General features: G+C 40.2%; 2 protein-coding genes across 3 annotated transcripts in view; one reads left to right on the top strand and one right to left on the bottom strand.

Annotated features, from left to right (window-relative positions):
- cchcr1.L (coiled-coil alpha-helical rod protein 1 L homeolog) overlaps window positions 1-9,244 on the bottom strand; it is a 43,404-nt gene extending 34,160 nt beyond the window's left edge. The window contains exons 1-3 of one of the 2 annotated variants that reach the window (XM_018230170.2): window positions 8,915-9,244; window positions 5,624-5,691; window positions 627-825 (exon numbers count right to left, since the gene is read on the bottom strand). In XM_018230170.2, coding sequence (XP_018085659.1) covers window positions 627-825; window positions 5,624-5,675 — 251 coding nt within the window. In that variant the 5' untranslated portion in view covers window positions 5,676-5,691; window positions 8,915-9,244. The remainder of the gene's footprint in view (window positions 1-626; window positions 826-5,623; window positions 5,692-8,914) is intronic. The other variant, XM_041572906.1, reaches the window with a different exon arrangement.
- Window positions 9,245-9,311: 67 nt separating this feature from the next.
- tcf19.L (transcription factor 19 L homeolog) lies at window positions 9,312-17,113 on the top strand. The gene is made up of 3 exons (XM_018230171.2): window positions 9,312-10,191; window positions 11,681-12,251; window positions 13,056-17,113. The coding sequence occupies exons 1-3, from the start codon at window positions 9,909-9,911 to the stop codon at window positions 13,276-13,278; spliced, it is 1,077 nt and encodes a 358-aa protein (XP_018085660.1). The 5' UTR covers window positions 9,312-9,908; the 3' UTR covers window positions 13,279-17,113.
- Window positions 17,114-17,922: the final 809 nt, after the last annotated feature.

Raw genomic sequence — 17,922 nt, 5'->3', positions numbered from 1 at the left:
ACAGCCAGCTATTATGAGACTCCTCAACTTGCTTTGGGTAAATCACAGTTGCCCCAAAGCAAGAAACGTCAGTATAATTCTCCATACTTGTCCCTCTTGATCTCTCTGCTGCCATAAAAGAGTTGTGAATCCTCTTCTATTACAAACCTTGCATTCATCTGGTGTAGGTCACAAAGTTCATATACTTATATTTGTCACTTTTCTTGGAGAATCAGGAATATGCATGCAAAATTATCGGGTTGTTCCTCCTTCAAGACACTTTTTCTGTTCAGTTCAGTGTACCAAAAAATACTTTTTTAAATTGCTTTCTATTTTTTATTTTTGATCGGTTTTATAATATTAAGCAGCTATGTGAGGGTGTTTACCAACTCTTTGGCCCTGCTGAGAATAATCATTGTATGAGCTGTTATAATTGATACAACAGTTGGCAACATTCCACAGATGCTGCTAAAAAATGTATCAACTAATGTAGCAAATTATAAAAATCTGCACCTAAATAAATGAGCTGCTGGACTAAAACACCAGAGAGAGGAACAGTGACATTTTAGAAAAATGGTCAAAAATAAATGCAGTCTTTGTATATTGTTTCCTTTTGCAGGTTAATTTTAATCAATTTAATTTTATACCTTGATTGCATAACTTCGCGCTCCCACTCTTGTCTTTTTTTTAATTCTTCATTTGCTTGCCTTAGCTGTACCAACTCCCTTGCAAGGTCTGCCCATGGTTCACAGATAGGAGAACGAGATGGAACAGATGCAGAAGGTGGGGGAACAGACACATGATGACGGGTTTCAAAATGGGAAGGGGGAATCAGTCCACTTAGACCTAAAGAAGGGAAAGATAGCGTCTTACAAAACAATTAAGCTAGTTATTTCTTTAGAATATTGGTCTTAACCCTTCATTGTAAGAACCGTGCAAAAACAGGAGGTGCGCACCATTTTCACAACACATTTTGAATGTCATGAAATCTTCAACTACTTCCACAGCCCACATAGATCATACCTCGTTACATTCAAGACTTCCCCAAACTCAACCTCCCCCTTTTTTTAAACAATGTTTTTAATTGACTCATAAGCATATATATGTATGAACAGATGTTAAAACAGTAACCAATAAGTCCTAATCCTAGGAAAGCCAAGTCACATATACTGTTTATATATGCTTAAAGGAAAACTATACGCCTCAAACAATGTAGGTCTCTATAAAAAAGATATTGCATAAAACAGCTCATATGTAAAACCCTGCTTCATGTAAATAAACCATTCCCATAATAATATACTTTTTTAGTAGTATGTGCCATTGGGTAATCATAAATAGAAAACTGCCATTTTAAAAAATAAGGGCAGCCCCCTGGGTTCATAAGACGGTGCACAACAACATACCAAACAAACTTTACTTTATAGGTCACATGAGACAATTAGACAGAATTATGTCTTTTGCTTCCACACTTCTCCCTGTTACAGTTGGAGTTGTAGTATTTCTGGTCAGGTGATCTCTGAGACAGCACAGAGACCATCACAAAATGGTGGTTCAAGGCAAGAGATGTAAAAGGGCAAGTTTACCTAAATATATATTCCAGTCTGATAAGATTTTTTAATATGCCACTTAATTTGATATAAACTATTTGTTGCTTAAGTATTCCTTTTGGGGAAGTAGTTTTCATTTAAACATTAAAAAGAATACTTATCATAAGGCGTGTTAAAGGGGTTGTTCACCTTCCAAACACTTTTTCAGTTCAGCTGTTTTCAGGTTCGGTAGCCATAAACAAAGATTTTTTTTTTATTGTTTTCCCAAAATTGAAGTTTAAAGTTTAATGTTCATGTGTCTAGTGTCTCGGTCTGGCAGCTCAGTGATCCAGGAGCATCTGAACTGTTACAATTTGCTACATTTAGTTGATATATTTCTTAGCAGTATATGTGGAATATTAACAATGATTGTATCAATTCTAACAGCTCCCTTTAAAGGGGAACTCCACAAAAACAACGCTTTTGTAAGATTTTTGAAAAGTAAACATAATTTTAAACCAACTTTGCAATAGACATCAACAGGCTTTTCATGGTTTTTAATGGTTTGGAACAGTTCCCTATGCCTAGCCCCCTGTTGATCTGTCTGACTACTGTTACTTTGTATCAACAGCCATCTGTCCTTAAGCTGGGCATAGACGCAAAGATCCGATCGTACAAATCGAGGATTCGTATGATTTTTGGACCGTGTGTGGAGAGTCCCGACATTTTTCGTCCGGGGGAGATCGGTCATTTGGTCAATCGGACTGGTTAAAAGGTTTCTGTCAGCTGCCGATAATTTCTCTTCATGTATTGCTGATTCAGTGGGAGACTTTTCGTACGATTGCTGTCAGGGGCAGAACATCAGCTGATCTGTGCTTTAACTACTTTATTTGATTGGAATGGCTAGTGGCGGGTCTGGAGATGGGGAAGTCCGATCGTTCGAGGATTCGAACGACCGGATCTTTGCATCTATGGCCAGCTTTAGCCTGCATCCTCCAAACCCCACAATTCCCGGCACATGTGATTTCAATAAGGAACAGAACATCACAGTGCAATGCATTTTGGGTTTTGTAGTTCCTGCATGCTGTCTGTAAACTGTGGAGAAGTTGTTGCAATTTGTAACATCAGTGTTTTAGTCCCTCTTTCTCTGCCAGGATTTCAAATGATGCAGAAAGAGAAGAACTGTTAACCAGCTGGATTGCAGCATAGAAAATGGCATTTATTCATACTTTTTGAAGAAACGGGTAACTGAGATGGGTATATTAGGGGTTTCTGTGTTATATGGGCCTCTATCAAATTTTGGTTTGGAAGCGGAGTTCCCCTTTAATGAATTTCAGGGATCCTGCCCCCCTCCTCCACAGAGCTGCTTTAGAAGGTGAAAAATGAAACTTTACACTTCAATATTATGAAAACTGTCACAGATAGAAAATAGAAAGTAATTGGAAAAAGTATTTATTTCAATTGAACAATTTGAAACTAACTGAAAATGAACAACCCCTTTAAGATGAAAACCTACAACTCATGCCTATTGAATACTTCACCCACGTTTGAGCCCATAAATTATAACAGCCTTTCAAACAGTTCAGAGGTTTGACAGGTAAGGCAATATACTCCTGTGCGGAGGCTGAGTTGAATGGGCACAGCTTAAAGGGGAAGGAAACCTAGCTGGCGCAAAAACCCTCCCCCCTCCCGTGTGTTGCCCACCCTCCCTCCTCCCCCCTGGCCTACCCGTCCCGCTGGGCAAATGCCCCTAACTTGTTACTTACCCTTCTGTGCAGGTCCAGTCCAGGGAGTTTACAGACGACATCTTCTTCCACGCGATCTTTTTCCTGCTTTGACCGGCGCATGCGCAGTAGGAGCATTTCGCCGGTACGGTCTACTGCGCATGCGGCAAAAGTACATCGTGACTTTTGGCGCATGCGCGGTAGATCCGTACCGGCGAAATGCTCCTACTGCGCATGCTACAAAACGCCATTCAAAGCAGGAAGAAGATCGCGTGGAAGAATATGTCGTCTGTGAACTCCCTGGACTGGACCTGCGCAGAAGGGTAAGTAACAAGTTAGGGGCATTTGCCCAGCGGGACTGGTAGGCCAGGGGGGAGGAGGGAGGGTTTTTGCGCCAACTAGGTTTCCTTCCCCTTTAACTACCCATGTAAGAATTACCTTGCTTGATAATATGACTGATTCATAAGTCCTGAAAGAGCATGTTAATGTGCGAGAGCTGAAAAATTTCTTATCAGTTTCTTACACTTTTCATTCAAGAGGGCTACTTTACAAACATATTACAAAATACTTGCCAGTAGTAACCAATCAGGTCTACTGTATGTTTTCATTCTCCAACTTGAAGCAAACTGTTCAGAATGAATTGCAGATTGGTTGCCATTGGCAACTGCACTGTTTTCATAAATCAACCCCAATGTCTTCTTTTTTTTTTTTTTTTTTTTTTTAAAGGTTAATTTTTTTTGAATTTTAACAACAGAAAATTAGAAGGAAGAAAAGCAAGTTAGAAAGGAAAGAAAAGAAGGGGAAAGTGGGGAGAAGGGCATACGGCTGAAAAAGTATCCATCAATAGTTGGCCGATGTGGCTGGCGACTCGAGCCAAGGGTTCCAAATATTCTCAAACTTCTGTGGGCATCCACGTGCTAAGTACGTGAGCTTGTACAGTTCCAGTTGTTAATTAACCAGTCCAATCCATCTACTCAGAGATGGTGGCGATGGGCCCATCCAGTGCAGGGCAACGACCTTCTTTGCGTAAAAGAGGAGCAACCTCATCAGGCATCTAGTGTTTACTCTAGGTATCACGGAGTCAAGGAGACCCAGAAGACAAGTAGCAGGGTTAAGTATCTGGGGAAGTTCCAGTTCGGTAGCCATGAAGTTCAAAATTGCCCTCCAAAATCTGAGTATCACTGGGCAATCCCACATTAAATGTATGAAAGTAGCTACAGGAGCACCACATCTCAGACAGCTGGGTGAGGCTACTTTTCCCATAGTAAATAGTTTCTGAGGGGTGAGGTACGTTTGATGTACTATCTTAAACTGTATGAGCTTGTCTCTTACACTTACTAATGGGATATATAGGTTATCTATAATTTCTTCCCAATCATCTGGGTCGACATGAACCCCACTACTCTCCCACTTATACTTCACCCTGGGTCGAGGATCATATCTATTGGAAATTAAGTGCCTATATGTATTGGATAGGAGCTTGATCTTGGCGGGTTGAGAAATTAAAGTTTCCATCCCTGTGTATTGCAGGTGCTGAGGAGGAGTTGGGAATTGCGCGGAGCAGAGGTGGCTAATCTGGTTATAGTGGAATTCGGACAGATCAGGCAGGGAGAGGATCTGGCGAAAGTCAGGCAGTGTGCGAAGAGTTCCATCAGCGTATACTTGTGATAGCCGCTTTAGACCAAATTTAGTCCATGTTCCCACCTCTGAGAATGTGGCTAAGTGTGGATAATTACTATTACCCCATAAAGGTGAATCTGGAGAAAGACTGGTATCTGCTTTAGTGATTTGCACAATTGCATCCCATGCTCTCTTAGTGGCATCCATTACAGGTAACAAAGGGCCAAGATCCCTTCGAGTCCTATATAAAGCGTTGTGTAGGCTTTCCACAGAAGTAAGATAGAGTGCCTCTATTATGGATGCCGGGTTGTCAGCGTCAAACACTTTCCAACCGGCCTCATGTGAGGCCTGGGAGGCAAGATAATATAGCTCATAATTGGGAGAGGTCAGTCCCAGCTGACCGTGAGGAGCATTGAGAGTGGCTCTGGACAGAGTGGGTGTTTTGTTCCCCCAAATAAATTCAGATTGTGTTCGGTCTAAATCATGCAAGGCTTTCTTGGGTATGTGGCAGGGGGTATTACTAAGTACATAAAGAAATTTAGGAAGAAAAATCATTTTGCATATATTTATTCTGCCCATTAGCGTGAGAGGGAGTTTGGTCCAGTGTGCAAGTGTGTCTTTGAATTTACAGAGTAAGGAGTGCAAATTATGCTGCAAAAATAATGTCGGATCTTTGTGAATGTCTTCTTTTTAGTGATGGGAAGTTAGGCCACTTTGGTTAGCTCAATGCAGTTGATAAAGAAATGTATCATATGCAGTGCCAGCATCACTTACCTGGCTGCTTAACAGCTGAACACTGTGATGGTTGATCTGATTTCTTCTCCATTTTGCGCCTCTTAACACTGCAGAATATTATAAAGGAGAATTAAAAAACGAAAAACCATGCCACGCACATGAACTGTGGTAGCAGCTTGCCTTCTATACAGATACTATCTGTTCCCCATACAAATAATAGTGGACCTTTGTTTTCTGCACATTCAAGTTGCATGCACTTCATCCAACAATGCAGTGCATTTACAAGTATAAACAAACACGTATGTAGCCTAACTGCACAACATACAATTTATACATTGTATATTTTACATAGGCATTGCTACTTTAATCCATAGAATTTTATTGCATGTACACACTAATCTTAATTAAAGGGTCAAGCTGACTTGCCCCTTTGGATGATATGAGAGATGTGATCAGAGGAGGGCAGTCTCCGAGCAACACTATGATACCAATGAAGGAGAAAGGGACGAGGAGCTCAGTCAAAGTGTGCAAATGACAGGTACAGTGTGTCCTATGGTGGGCTATGCTTGCCTGCAACCAGCCCAGATGCAAAGTGAACATCAATTTTATAGCATGAACTAGAGGTGTTGGCCCAGTCAGCACATCTCTAATACATATATCATAGAACAAAAGTCCATTTTCCTCCAGATTGATTTAGAAAAAAATCTAGTTTACAGAGTTGCTACCAGGAAACTTTACATTTAAAAAGGTATATATAGTCAGGAGTTGTCTTCCAATAACCCCTCCACCCAATCAACAAAAGAAAGTTTCCATAGATAAAGTGATCTTATGTAAAGGAATTACTTAAAGTGATCTGTTGTTTCCTTTGTCCAAGCTGAAATGAGTGATGTTTTGTTTTAATGTTTCCCTAGAAAGCGGTAGTCTGTTTTATGTGCTGTATTTTCAGAATATGCTGAAAACATACAACCATCAGTTTTTAACATTTTTAATTAAATAAAAGACAAAGTACAATAAGAACAATGAAAGCTGAATTATCCAGGGGTGACAAAAGGTTAGACAATTCCCATGGCCAAATTTCTGCACCCCCCCCCCCAGTGAATTCAGCTTTCCTTTCCTTGTAAACGTGTCTACCTTTTTTTAAATATATTGTTTACTTACAGTGGTGTGAAAAACTATTTGCCCCCTTCCTGATTTCTTATTCTTTTGCATGTTTGTCACACAAAATGTTTCTGATCATCAAACACAGGGGCGGAACTACCGGGGGAGCAGGGGGTGCGAGCGTGCCAGGGCCGGCACCCCTTCAGGGCCCCCCGGCAGTCCGCGCTCCGCTTAGCGGCACATATTCCCTGCCAGTTCCGGGTGTACGGAGGGGGGCGGGGGCCCGGCTGCGTGTCCTGCGCCAGGGCCCGCCCCCCTCTGGTTCCGTTTCTGATCAAACACATTTAACTATTAGTCAAAGATAACACAAGTAAACACAAAATGCAGTTTTTAAATGAGGGTTTTTATTATTTAGGGAGAAAAGAAATCCAAACCTGTGTGAAAAAGTAATTGCCCCCTGAACCTAATAACTGGTTGGGCCACCCTTAGCAGCAATAACTGCAATCAAGCGTTTGCGATAACTTGCAACGAGTCTTTTACAGCGCTCTGGAGGAATTTTGGCCCACTCATCTTTGCAGAATTGTTGTAATTCAGCTTTATTTGAGGGTTTTCTAGCATGAACCGCCTTTTTAAGGTCATGCCACAACATCTCAATAGGATTCAGGTCAGGACTTTGACTAGGCCACTCCAAAGTCTTCATTTTGTTTTTCTTCAGCCATTCAGAGGTGGATTTGCTGGTGTGTTTTGGGTCATTGTCCTGCTGCAGCACCCAAGATCGCTTCAGCTTGAGTTGACGAACAGATGGCCGGACATTCTCCTTCAGGATTTTTTGGTAGACAGTAGAATTCATGGTTCCATCTATCACAGCAAGTCTTCCAGGTCCTGAAGCAGCAAAACAACCCCAGACCATCACACTACCACCACCATATTTTACTGTTGGTATGATGTTCTTTTTCTGAAATGCTGTGTTACTTTTACACCAGATGTAACGGGACGCGCACCTTCCAAAAAGTTCAACTTTTGTCTCGTCGGTCCACAAGGTATTTTCCCAAAAGTCTTGGCAATCATTGAGATGTTTTTTAGCAAAATTGAGACGAGCCTTAATGTTCTTTTTGCTTAAAAGTGGTTTGTGCCTTGGAAATCTGCCATGCAGGCCGTTTTTGCCCAGTCTCTTTCTTATGGTGGAGTTGTGAACACTGACCTTAATTGAGGCAAGTGAGGCCTGCAGTTCTTTAGATGTTGTCCTGGGGTCTTTTGTGGCCTCTCGGATGAGTTGTCTCTGCGCTCTTGGGGTAATTTTGGTCGGCCGGCCACTCCTGGGAAGGTTCACCACTGTTCCATGTTTTTGCCATTTGTGGATAATGGCTCTCACTGTGGTTCGCTGGAGTCCCAAAGCTTTAGAAATGGCTTTATAACCTTTGAAATTGAACTCAGGTGTGATAAACCACAGTTAAGTTATTTTTTAACAAGGGGGGCAATCACTTTTTCACACAGGCCCATGTAGATTTGGAGTTTTTTTTCTCCCTTAATAACGTAAACCTTCATTTAAAAACTGCATTTTGTGTTCAATTATGTTATCTTTGACTAATAGTTAACGGTTTTTGATGAGCATAAACATTTAAGTGTGACAAACATGCAAAAGAATAAGAAATCAGGAAGGGGGCAAATAGTTTTTCACACCACTGTATAATTATGTTCTGCTTTAAAGGGGGTTGTTCACCTTTAAATTAACTTTTAATATGATGTAGAGAGTGATATGTTGAGACAATTTGCAATTGGTTTTTATTTGAGGTTTCCAAGTTATTTTGCTTTTTATTTAGCAGCTACCCAGACAGCAATTTCAGCAATCCAGTTGCTAGGCCAAATTATCCTAGCAACCATACACTGATTTGAATAAGTGAAAGGAATATGAATAGGAGAAAGCCTGAACAGAAAGTAATAAAAAGTAACAATGTGTAGCTTAACAGAGCAATTTGCTTTTAGACAGTCTGTCGTTTAAAAACTGGAAAAAAATAGGAGGTAAATGAATCAAAAACTATACAAATAAAAAAAGTGAAGACCAAATGAAAGGTTGCTTAGAATTATCCATTCTGCGTTCAGAAGATATCCGGGAATGTCAGCAGCTATATGGTTGCTAGGGTCCGATTTATCCAAGCAACCAGGCAATTGCAGACGGTCTCAGAATTGCACCAAAATGTTATGAGCATTGTCAAATGCTTGTGTCTTGCTTACCTGCTACTGCAGCCTGATGTATCAATATGGCAACAACAGTTGTTGAGAACACTCTCCCCAAACTCAAGCCTAGGGACAGCACGGTTTAAACCAGCCTGGCCGTGGTATCTCAGTACATGCCTCCATACGCTTGTCCTTCTGCCTGTTACTTTCGCGGCTCTAAGCCCGGGAGCCAATCCCTTCTCCTATCGCAGCCATACAATACACTATTGTAAATAGCAACCAAGCCTTCCTCCAGGTAACCTCATTCTGTTCACTCACTGTTGCTGCTAATAAAGTTATTTGAAACACTTAGTTATTGTCCAATCATAACCACTCAGGAAACTACACGGCCAATCATAGAACACATGAAGTCTTTTTCCCGGGTATCTGGCTAGTAAAAAAAATGGGCGCCGAGAGCTGTAACCAATCAGAATTCTGCGTGCGAGGCTTTTGTCGGCTAGGTATAGTAGTTTATAGCGAAACAGTTCCTTTGTAGGCGTAGTTTCAAGGAGGTGGGTGTCAATCTATGGGCTAACGCGCCAAATTTCAAAGGCGCGCTTCCTTCCTCTGATTTCCCGCCGTGGTCCCGGTCAGACTTGGGCTCAGCTGGTAGCGGCGGCTTGGCAAGCATCGTGACGTCACGCACTCAATCTCCCCCATCTTATTGCGTCTCACACGGAAGTAATTGATTTGTGGGGGTTGATTTGAAGTAGCAATACTGCAATACTGAGGGGAGCTGGGAATTATGTTGAGGTTTACAGAGTCGAGTCAGTGTTAACTGTGTTGCCCAAGGGCGTTGTGTTGCTGAGACAATTAGTTGACATGGCTCTTCTGTGCGAGCTTTAGGGCTGCTTTTTAGTACTGGTGGGAGCTTCAGCAAAACCTATAAATAAGCTGTACGTATCTTTAGACGGGGCCTATAGATTATCAGGGCCATTGTTGATTGTGGCTAAGAGACACGGGTAAGGCAGTGGGGGAAGAGGTGGGCTGCTCAGAACATTGGCAGGCTGCCATGGTAGGCTCAGAAGTTGTACTCACACAGGTACAGCCCTGTTTCCAGCTTCTGCGCATGGGCTTAAGCCCAGGACAGTCCAGCCTAAACACAAATAGCTCAGCTTCCAGAGATCTGTATACTTTCCTACCAGACTCCCCGTGCTGCATCTACCGGCTGGGAGCCCGCCATGACTTGTGTGATGTTCCCCTCCCTGGAAAACCAGCTGTCCATGCGGAAATACATGCGGAGCGCGAGCTCTCCGGTGACTGGAAGGTTAACTTGGAAAGCTGCACTAACTTTGGTGAGTATTTTGTCACAATAGTTTAGGACACGTCCAGATTTCTTCACCCTTATCTGTGAACCGTGATTTCTCATGCTGGCCGTAGTTGTTTGTTGCAATTTCCAAACCTACAACTAATTCAGATTAAATAAAGTAGTAAAAAGAACAAATCAAACCAAACAAGCAGATTACAATGAAGGAAATGGGCACAGACGGGAGGAGGACCTCATCAACCAATGCGGTCCTCGATCACCAAAAAAAATCAACCTGCCTGATCAATATCTGGCTAATTTTTGACCTATCAACTGGGAATACTCGCAGACAAGCTGCCATATCGGTCTAAAGGACTTATATTGGTAGCTTTAATCTGCCTGTGTATGGCCACCGGGCTGATCATATTAAAATTAATGGGGCAGATCTGCTTCTCTATATATCTGCAAATATATACGTAGGCTGAAAGCAGCCGGAGCCTTCAGTCTGTGTGCCCATGGCATCAAGCCAGTATTTTCTCTTCCTTAACACAAAGTCACAGTCCTAGCTATAACTGCTGCTCCTTTTTTTCAGTTAAGTTAGAACATTTTCCCTATAAAAAGATTACCACCTTTTTGCTGCAGTAATGGACCTGGGCTCAAAGCTTAGAGATGCTGGTTCTCTAGATTCAGAGACCAGCAGTGGCTTTTTTTGTTTTATGGCATCTGCATGCCCACATAGAACTACATCCTTGCTGCTTCCACAGTAGCCAATGCATAGTCTTATGGGCAGTGTTATCATAAAAGTTATCTATGGTGAGATTGAAAAAGTACCCAGATGGGGGGAAAAACTATACAAAGCCCTTCTACAACCTTTCTGTCATAGTGGAACACTTTTTATAAAAGTGGGTAGGAGCATTTGATTCTATACATACAGTGGGGGAAAGCTAAGAAGTCAGGGACTGCAACTGGTGTGGCTTTGTCATATGGTGGGCAGATAACTCAAACTAAGCTACATATGCATTCTGCAGCAGTATAAGCTAAAATGGAAAATTCAAATTGCAAAAGTGCTCAGAGCAGTGCTCGTGGTTTTACATCATTCTGTTTTTGAATTTAGATCCCTTTTAACAGCTTTGCACATGTATAGTTTTTGCACAAACTAGTGACATTGACAAGCATATGCAAAGCTCTGATTTGGACGGTTGAGGCAATTACAGCTGGGTATAATCATGGAGTGATGGGTAGCAGCTAAGGTCTGTGGACCATATAGCAGATGAAAGGATACTGGGGTCAGTTCATCAATAGAATGGGTTATATTTAGTTGATAATACAGCTGCAGAATATGGACTAGCTTCTTCCTAGTGAACCAGCAATTCGACCGCAAACAATAATTTTCCTCACCCCTTTGCCATTCCTCGAAGGCTTTTATGAAGACAGCTTTCCCCTACAGCCTTAATGATACCCAGTAATCAAGCTGATCCCCACACCTTTCTATTCAGGTTGATCATGATTTTAAGTATAATTTATTTTCTTATCAACAGGTATATACATCAATGATGTTCATCTTTTGCGAGGACAGAGATTGGAACTTTCAGATGGTGACCTCCTCCGTTTCCAAGAGAAATCAGATGTTTCCCCTTGTCAATCATCTTCTGACACATACTTCCTCTTCCAGCGTGTTAGAGTTCGTCCCCTGGACTTTTCTGCTATCACTTCCCCACGTGCTCGGTCCTCTTTTCCTGGGTTTACCCCAGTTTTAGCCACACAGAGACTTAGTGGTGGGCGAGGTGGGTCACCTCACTACACTACTGGAGCCACTGTTATACTGAACTCTATTGGCAGCATTAGTAAGATGAAACGTGAAAGGATGCAGGGCATTGGGCTCATTGGAGGAGCAGTGGAGTTAACCAAACCAACCACACCAGACCTTCCTTTACCCTCTCGCACAGGGGTTGAGAGAAGGCACAGCCGGAGAAAAGCACAGCATCAAGTACTTTGTGAATTAGAAGAGGATGAAGAAGATGGGCAGGCAGAAGTAGGAGACATGAAGAAGAGGAAAAGAGGGAGAAAGAAAGAAGAGAAGAAAATGGTTCATCATGAGCAGACAGGAAGGTATTAAGAATTGTTTCAATCAAATTGTGATTTTCCAAAGGAAGTTATCTAATTTCTAGTACTGTAGCTACTGTTCACCTTTTTTTGATTCTCACTAACTCTATCTCGTATGTCTCATCATTCTTTCCATAGTGGAACATATAGGCTGGCCCTTATGTCTTACACAAGGAACTGAAATGCCAAAAACATTTAAGTAATTAAATTATAATGTACTGTTGCACTAGTAAAACCGTTTTTTGCTTCAGAAAGACTACTATAATTTATATAACTGATCTGCTGTGTACTCCTGGGGGCAGCCATTCAGTCTGAAGAAAAAGGAGAAAAGGCACAGGTTACATAGACAATAGAAACATTCTATAGTGCTCATTTGTTACTTGCTATGCAAACCTGTGCCTGTTCTGCTCTTTCAACTTTGAATGGCTTCCCCCATGGCTACACAGCAACTTGTTTATATAAACTATAGTAGTGTTTCTAAAGCAAACACGCCAGTTTTACCAGTTCAGAGCAACAGTACATAATTTAATTACTTTAAAACACTTACATTTTTTTGGTGTTACTGTTCCTTTAAGGTTCTCATGGATGGTAAAATTCTGCACCAATAACCAACCAATTCAGTACAATGTGATCTTTAATTATTGGTAGTCCATGAATTGTCGAATAATACCCAAGATTTTGGTGCAATAGCAGCATTAGGCAGAAGATAAAAGAGTAAATTTGTGTTTTTAGGCATGGTTTTTAAAAGAAAAAATATTGGAAGAATCAGTAAGTGCTTCTTCAATGCAATCTCCATTTTCTTTCTCTAAGGAAACCACGTGGACGTCCAAGGAAGCACCCCATCCCTCCTCCTGTGGTGACCCACACAGTGTCCAGTGCAGAGCCTTGTGCTTGGCGTTCATGCTGCCTTCCACAGGAAGAGACAGTCAGCTGGGTTCAGTGTGATCACTGTGATTCATGGTATCACGTTGTGTGCATTGGTCGAAGTCTGACTTCTCTGCAAGACACAGACTTTCACTGTGGCTGCACGTAGCCATTGAGAGAGGCAATTTTTGCCTTCCTTCTTTGTTTTGTTAATATGTAATTTTGGATTGTTTTCCCATCCCTCCTTGCCAACCTGTTCTTGTCATTCAGGGTGAAATACCTCTCAGCATTATCTGTCAAAAATTACTCCGACTAAAGTACTTTCTTCGCTTTTTTGTAACGGTTTGATGCAACTATTCGTGTATTTGCTTGAATATCCAGCAAAGAATTTACTGTCTATTTTACATTTTTATACAGATGTTTTTTTTCTGATCTGCTGGTTAACTTGGCAGCTAAGTGCTTGTTATACATTCTTTATTTGTATGGATGTTGATGGAATGTGCTGCTGGTAACCCTGCACCCAGCATTATTGCTCAGAATTGTGGCAGTATTTTGGATCATCAATGGTAAGAGAAGTGATCCTTCGCAGTTGGTTTCACTGACATTTTGATTAAAGTACATATGGGCGGATTTATCAAGGTTCAAATTGGAAAAACAGAATTTAAATTTGAGAGTTTTTTTATGGCCAAAACTGTCAAATTCGAAAAAAAAAAAATTTGAATTAGATATTTGAGATTTATTATACTCTGGCCCTTTTAAGAACTCAAATTTGACTATTCACCACCTAAAACATACTAAATTGTTGTTTTAGTCAATGGGAGACATCCTGGGATCAATTTTCAGTTGCTTGCTGCCTTCCTGACATTTTAGGTTTTTTTTCGAGAAAAGACTTGAATCTAATTCGAGTTTTTGGGTCAATCCTATTCACCAGATTTTTGAAAATTAAATTTTTTTTTAACAAATTTCGATTGGTGAAATTTAGAGTTCATAGGAGTTTGCGAGTTTAAAAAAAAAAAAAACTCCCACAAATTCAAATTTGACCCTTGATAAATATGTCCCATAGTGTGCTATAGCCCTAAAATATGTTCTTTTCTCTTGAGGCCTTTTGAGGAAAGCATTGCAGAGGAATTCGGTTAGTATTACGAAAGAGATCTTCCACATTCTGAAAAATGTGCAAAAACACTTTATTTCAGTACAGCAGCATCCTGGTCAAATCTGAATTTGCTTTTAATTGGGACGACTGCATTCTGTATCAGTCCCTCACATGGGTCTTGCTGGCATGGGGTTCTGTACCTGCCCGTTTCTCAAAAACATTGCTGTTTATTAGAGCATTTTAATGTGCCATCTCCCAAATGCTTGTTAAAAGGCTTGTAAACTCGTACAAAACAATTTTGCATTATAAAAGCAAATTTCTAAAGAACTTATTTTAATAATAATGTTGAGTGATATTTATTTGCAGATGTAATTGCTGAATGTAGGAGTATATCTCATTTGCTGTTCCCTGCACTGCTAACTGATGTAGCAGTGATGTAATACTTTCCTCCAGCCAAGACTCGTTACTTTTTCCATAATGCCTTGCACCTCTGTGAGTCTCCTTTAGATGTGTATTAATCTAATATGCACTTGCAGGTACTGGGGTCTTGGTGGAGGGAGGGCTGACTACAACAGCATTGTATCCTTACATGCTTCATGTAATCCGAACCAGTAGCACAATTTAGGACAGACAGACAATGTTTAACTGTTCTTGAAAGTTACAAATATATAAAAACCGCAGCACGTTAGTTACTTTGTGTTTGAAAGAGCAAACAGATTTTTTTTTTTTTTTTAAATCTATTTAATTGTGAAATCTAACATGGGGCTACATCATAAAAATCATGACAGAATCCCTTACATCCCCATTTTTTTTTAGTCACACTTTAGTTATGGTTTTTGGCAGGTGGCAACAGTAACTGATAACTATCATGGAGCAAGATGGGAGAATATTCTCTTGAAATGCTCCCTAAAAATACACTGATTTTAAGATGTTCCGTTACAGAATATCCTGTTTATATACAAATGATATTAGTTTCCCCTGCCCCCCATGCTCAGGTAAGTGATTATAATTTTATTCTTATTTGGAGTTTGAACTTTTCATACTGGCATAGGTGTAGGAATAGGAAGTAAGCACTAGACATAAAATTACATTCCCTACTCCTGAAACAAATTTTTTTTTTTCTCTTACATTTTGGTTCTTACACAGCATCATAATCTGAGGTTTTTTTCTATCCGGATGTCTGCAGATTATACATATGTTATATACATAACTACTTTAAATCTTTTTTTTATGCTGGAAATGTAAGGGGGTAAATGAGTGAACTATAGACCTGATATTTTCCTTCACTCTATGTTCCAGGGTAATTGTGCAGTCTGGAGCTCACTATGCCAAGCTCTGCAGGACAAACGGTTTGGTACCAACTGCAGCATTTAAATTATTTTGTATTATGTATCCAGGGCTTTCATAAATATTTTGAAAAGCATCTACCATAGATCTTCCTCCTCACTGCCCCCCCCCCCCATTCTCTGCTTTGGACCACTGTAGTGCTGTAAGTTTTAACCTCCGCAGTAAGGGTTTCAGATAACCTGCTGTGGCATGTTGTTAGATACTAGTGTTTTTACTCCATCTGTTTTCAGGATTATAGACCCATTATAGATTATAGATACAGTTGAGAAGAAACTGTAATATTCCTCACAATGGCAAGTCTGGTAGATGGTGTAGTTAGGTTAACAGTACAGTTCTATGGCCAGCTGTAGTCTGCCATGCTATTCTGATAGTAAGTAGGGCACACTGGATAGTTGTTAAAATCTTAGATTTTTTTTTCCCCATTGTATATGCACTGGTGCAACGCCGCTCTAATCACCACTGGCACAACAGTAATTGTTTTGCAATATTTATTTTGGCATTTTTTATATATGTGTGTAAGTAATAATAAATAGAAGTCTCCAATTAAAATTGTGTGCTAGAAACATGTTGCCTTTATTGGGGGATCTTTTTGTAGATCTTCTGATTCATGTCTGTTTTACAAATGACTGGTGTAAGTATCCTAACTATTCCCCAGAAGCAAAGTAAGATGTGGGTATCCAGCTCTTTCCTCTAACATGGAAAGAAGTATTGCAGTTCTTGGTCAGCTCTGCTCGGGGTAGGGTTGCCACCTTTTTTGGAAAAAAATACCGGCCTTCCTATATATTTATCTTTTTTCCCTATTAATAACATTAGCAACCATCATTTTTTTTTTACCGGCTATGCCGGTAAAATACCAGCCAGGTGGCAACATTAGCTGAGGGGCCGGCTGTCTGCCTAAGAGCAAGATGGAGACTGGCTGACGTCCTATTCTAAAGGATGTTTAGTGCTTTCAGCAGCTAGCCAGCTAGCCAATACTCTGTAGTTTCTAGGAAAATTTTCATACAAACCGCACAATACAAAACTTTTGAAGTAAAATTCAGTCTTTTTAATGCTTGCTTTTGATACTATTCTCTTCTAAATAATGGATATTGCAAAATTCTAGCACCTTAGAAAGCTATAGTCCGCACATTGCCTGTTTCATATACACCGTCTCTTTATTTTGTGGGACATGAAAATGCTTTTGTTGTAGCAGATTGCATCTAAATGTACATTTGAAGGAAATAGGTATCCACAATGGAAATACCATTACAAATGTGGCTCCTCTTAACGTGTGTTTTTTTTTTTTTATGTGTTTTATATATAAAGATCCTTACTAAACTGAAAGCACTATTTTATCTACTTTGTCTGCCACTTCTATGGACAAGGCAGTGTGTAAGTATTAAATCATTCTTTTTGTCAATTGCAAGACTTTTTAAAGAATCTGTGTGGACAAAGTTAGGGCATTGCTGTGAGAGATGACATCTGCTATTTCTTATTTAAGTTAAAGATGTATTTAGATCAATCATGACCTGCTAATTGTATTTTATAAGCATCCATTGATTAAAGTATATTCTGGTCATAAAAACTGTTTTTTGTGTCCGTAAATCGGGTTCAGTGTTAGCCAGGTATTGAGTGATCTTGAAAACGGCTCAACTTGCTGAATCAGATCTGACTAGTCAGCGCCAACTTGACTGCAGTTGTTTGGATCCCCTTGGTTTCCATCAAGCTGCAGATTCTTGAAAAGATGTTCTCCATCTAGTTTACATGTTTTCAGTCCCCACTTTACTATGTCCCTTCTCTTAAAGGAACAGGAACTCCAACATAGCATTTTAAAGTAATGAAAATATCATGTTGTGTTGCCCTGCTCTGGTAAAACTGATCAGTTTGCTTCAGAAACACTACTATAGTTCATATAAACAAACTGCTGAGTAGCAATGGCGTAAATTGAAAAAAAGGCTATATGGCACAGGAGAAGTAATGGAGAACAGATAACATTGTTCTACAGAGCTTATATGCTTATTTATATTAACAATAGTAGTGTTTCTGAAGACACACCAGTTTTACCAGTGCACGGCAACACTGCATTATATTTGTATTACTTTAAATTAAAACAATTTTATTTTTTGATGTTACTGGTCCTTTAAAAGTGTAACTCCAATTATGGCCCAATTCCATCTCCACTTTGCTAACTTTAGGGCTATTAGACTGGAATCACTTGGAGAAACAGGTGAGTGTCTGTTAGGGTGGCATTTGATATAGAAGAGGGGGATGGGCAATGAACATTGGCTTTTTGTAAATAAGTAGATCACATGGTATTGAAGATCTTGGTTAGATACAGGTGACTAGAAACTACAATTGTTAAAATGTCACACTGTGATATACACAGATGTTTCA

This window comes from Xenopus laevis, chromosome 8L (genome assembly GCF_017654675.1).
Source record: "Xenopus laevis strain J_2021 chromosome 8L, Xenopus_laevis_v10.1, whole genome shotgun sequence".
Lineage (NCBI taxonomy): Eukaryota > Metazoa > Chordata > Amphibia > Anura > Pipidae > Xenopus > Xenopus laevis.
The sequence above is the reverse complement of the archived record's forward strand: the minus strand, read 5'-3'. Positions and strand labels throughout refer to the sequence as shown.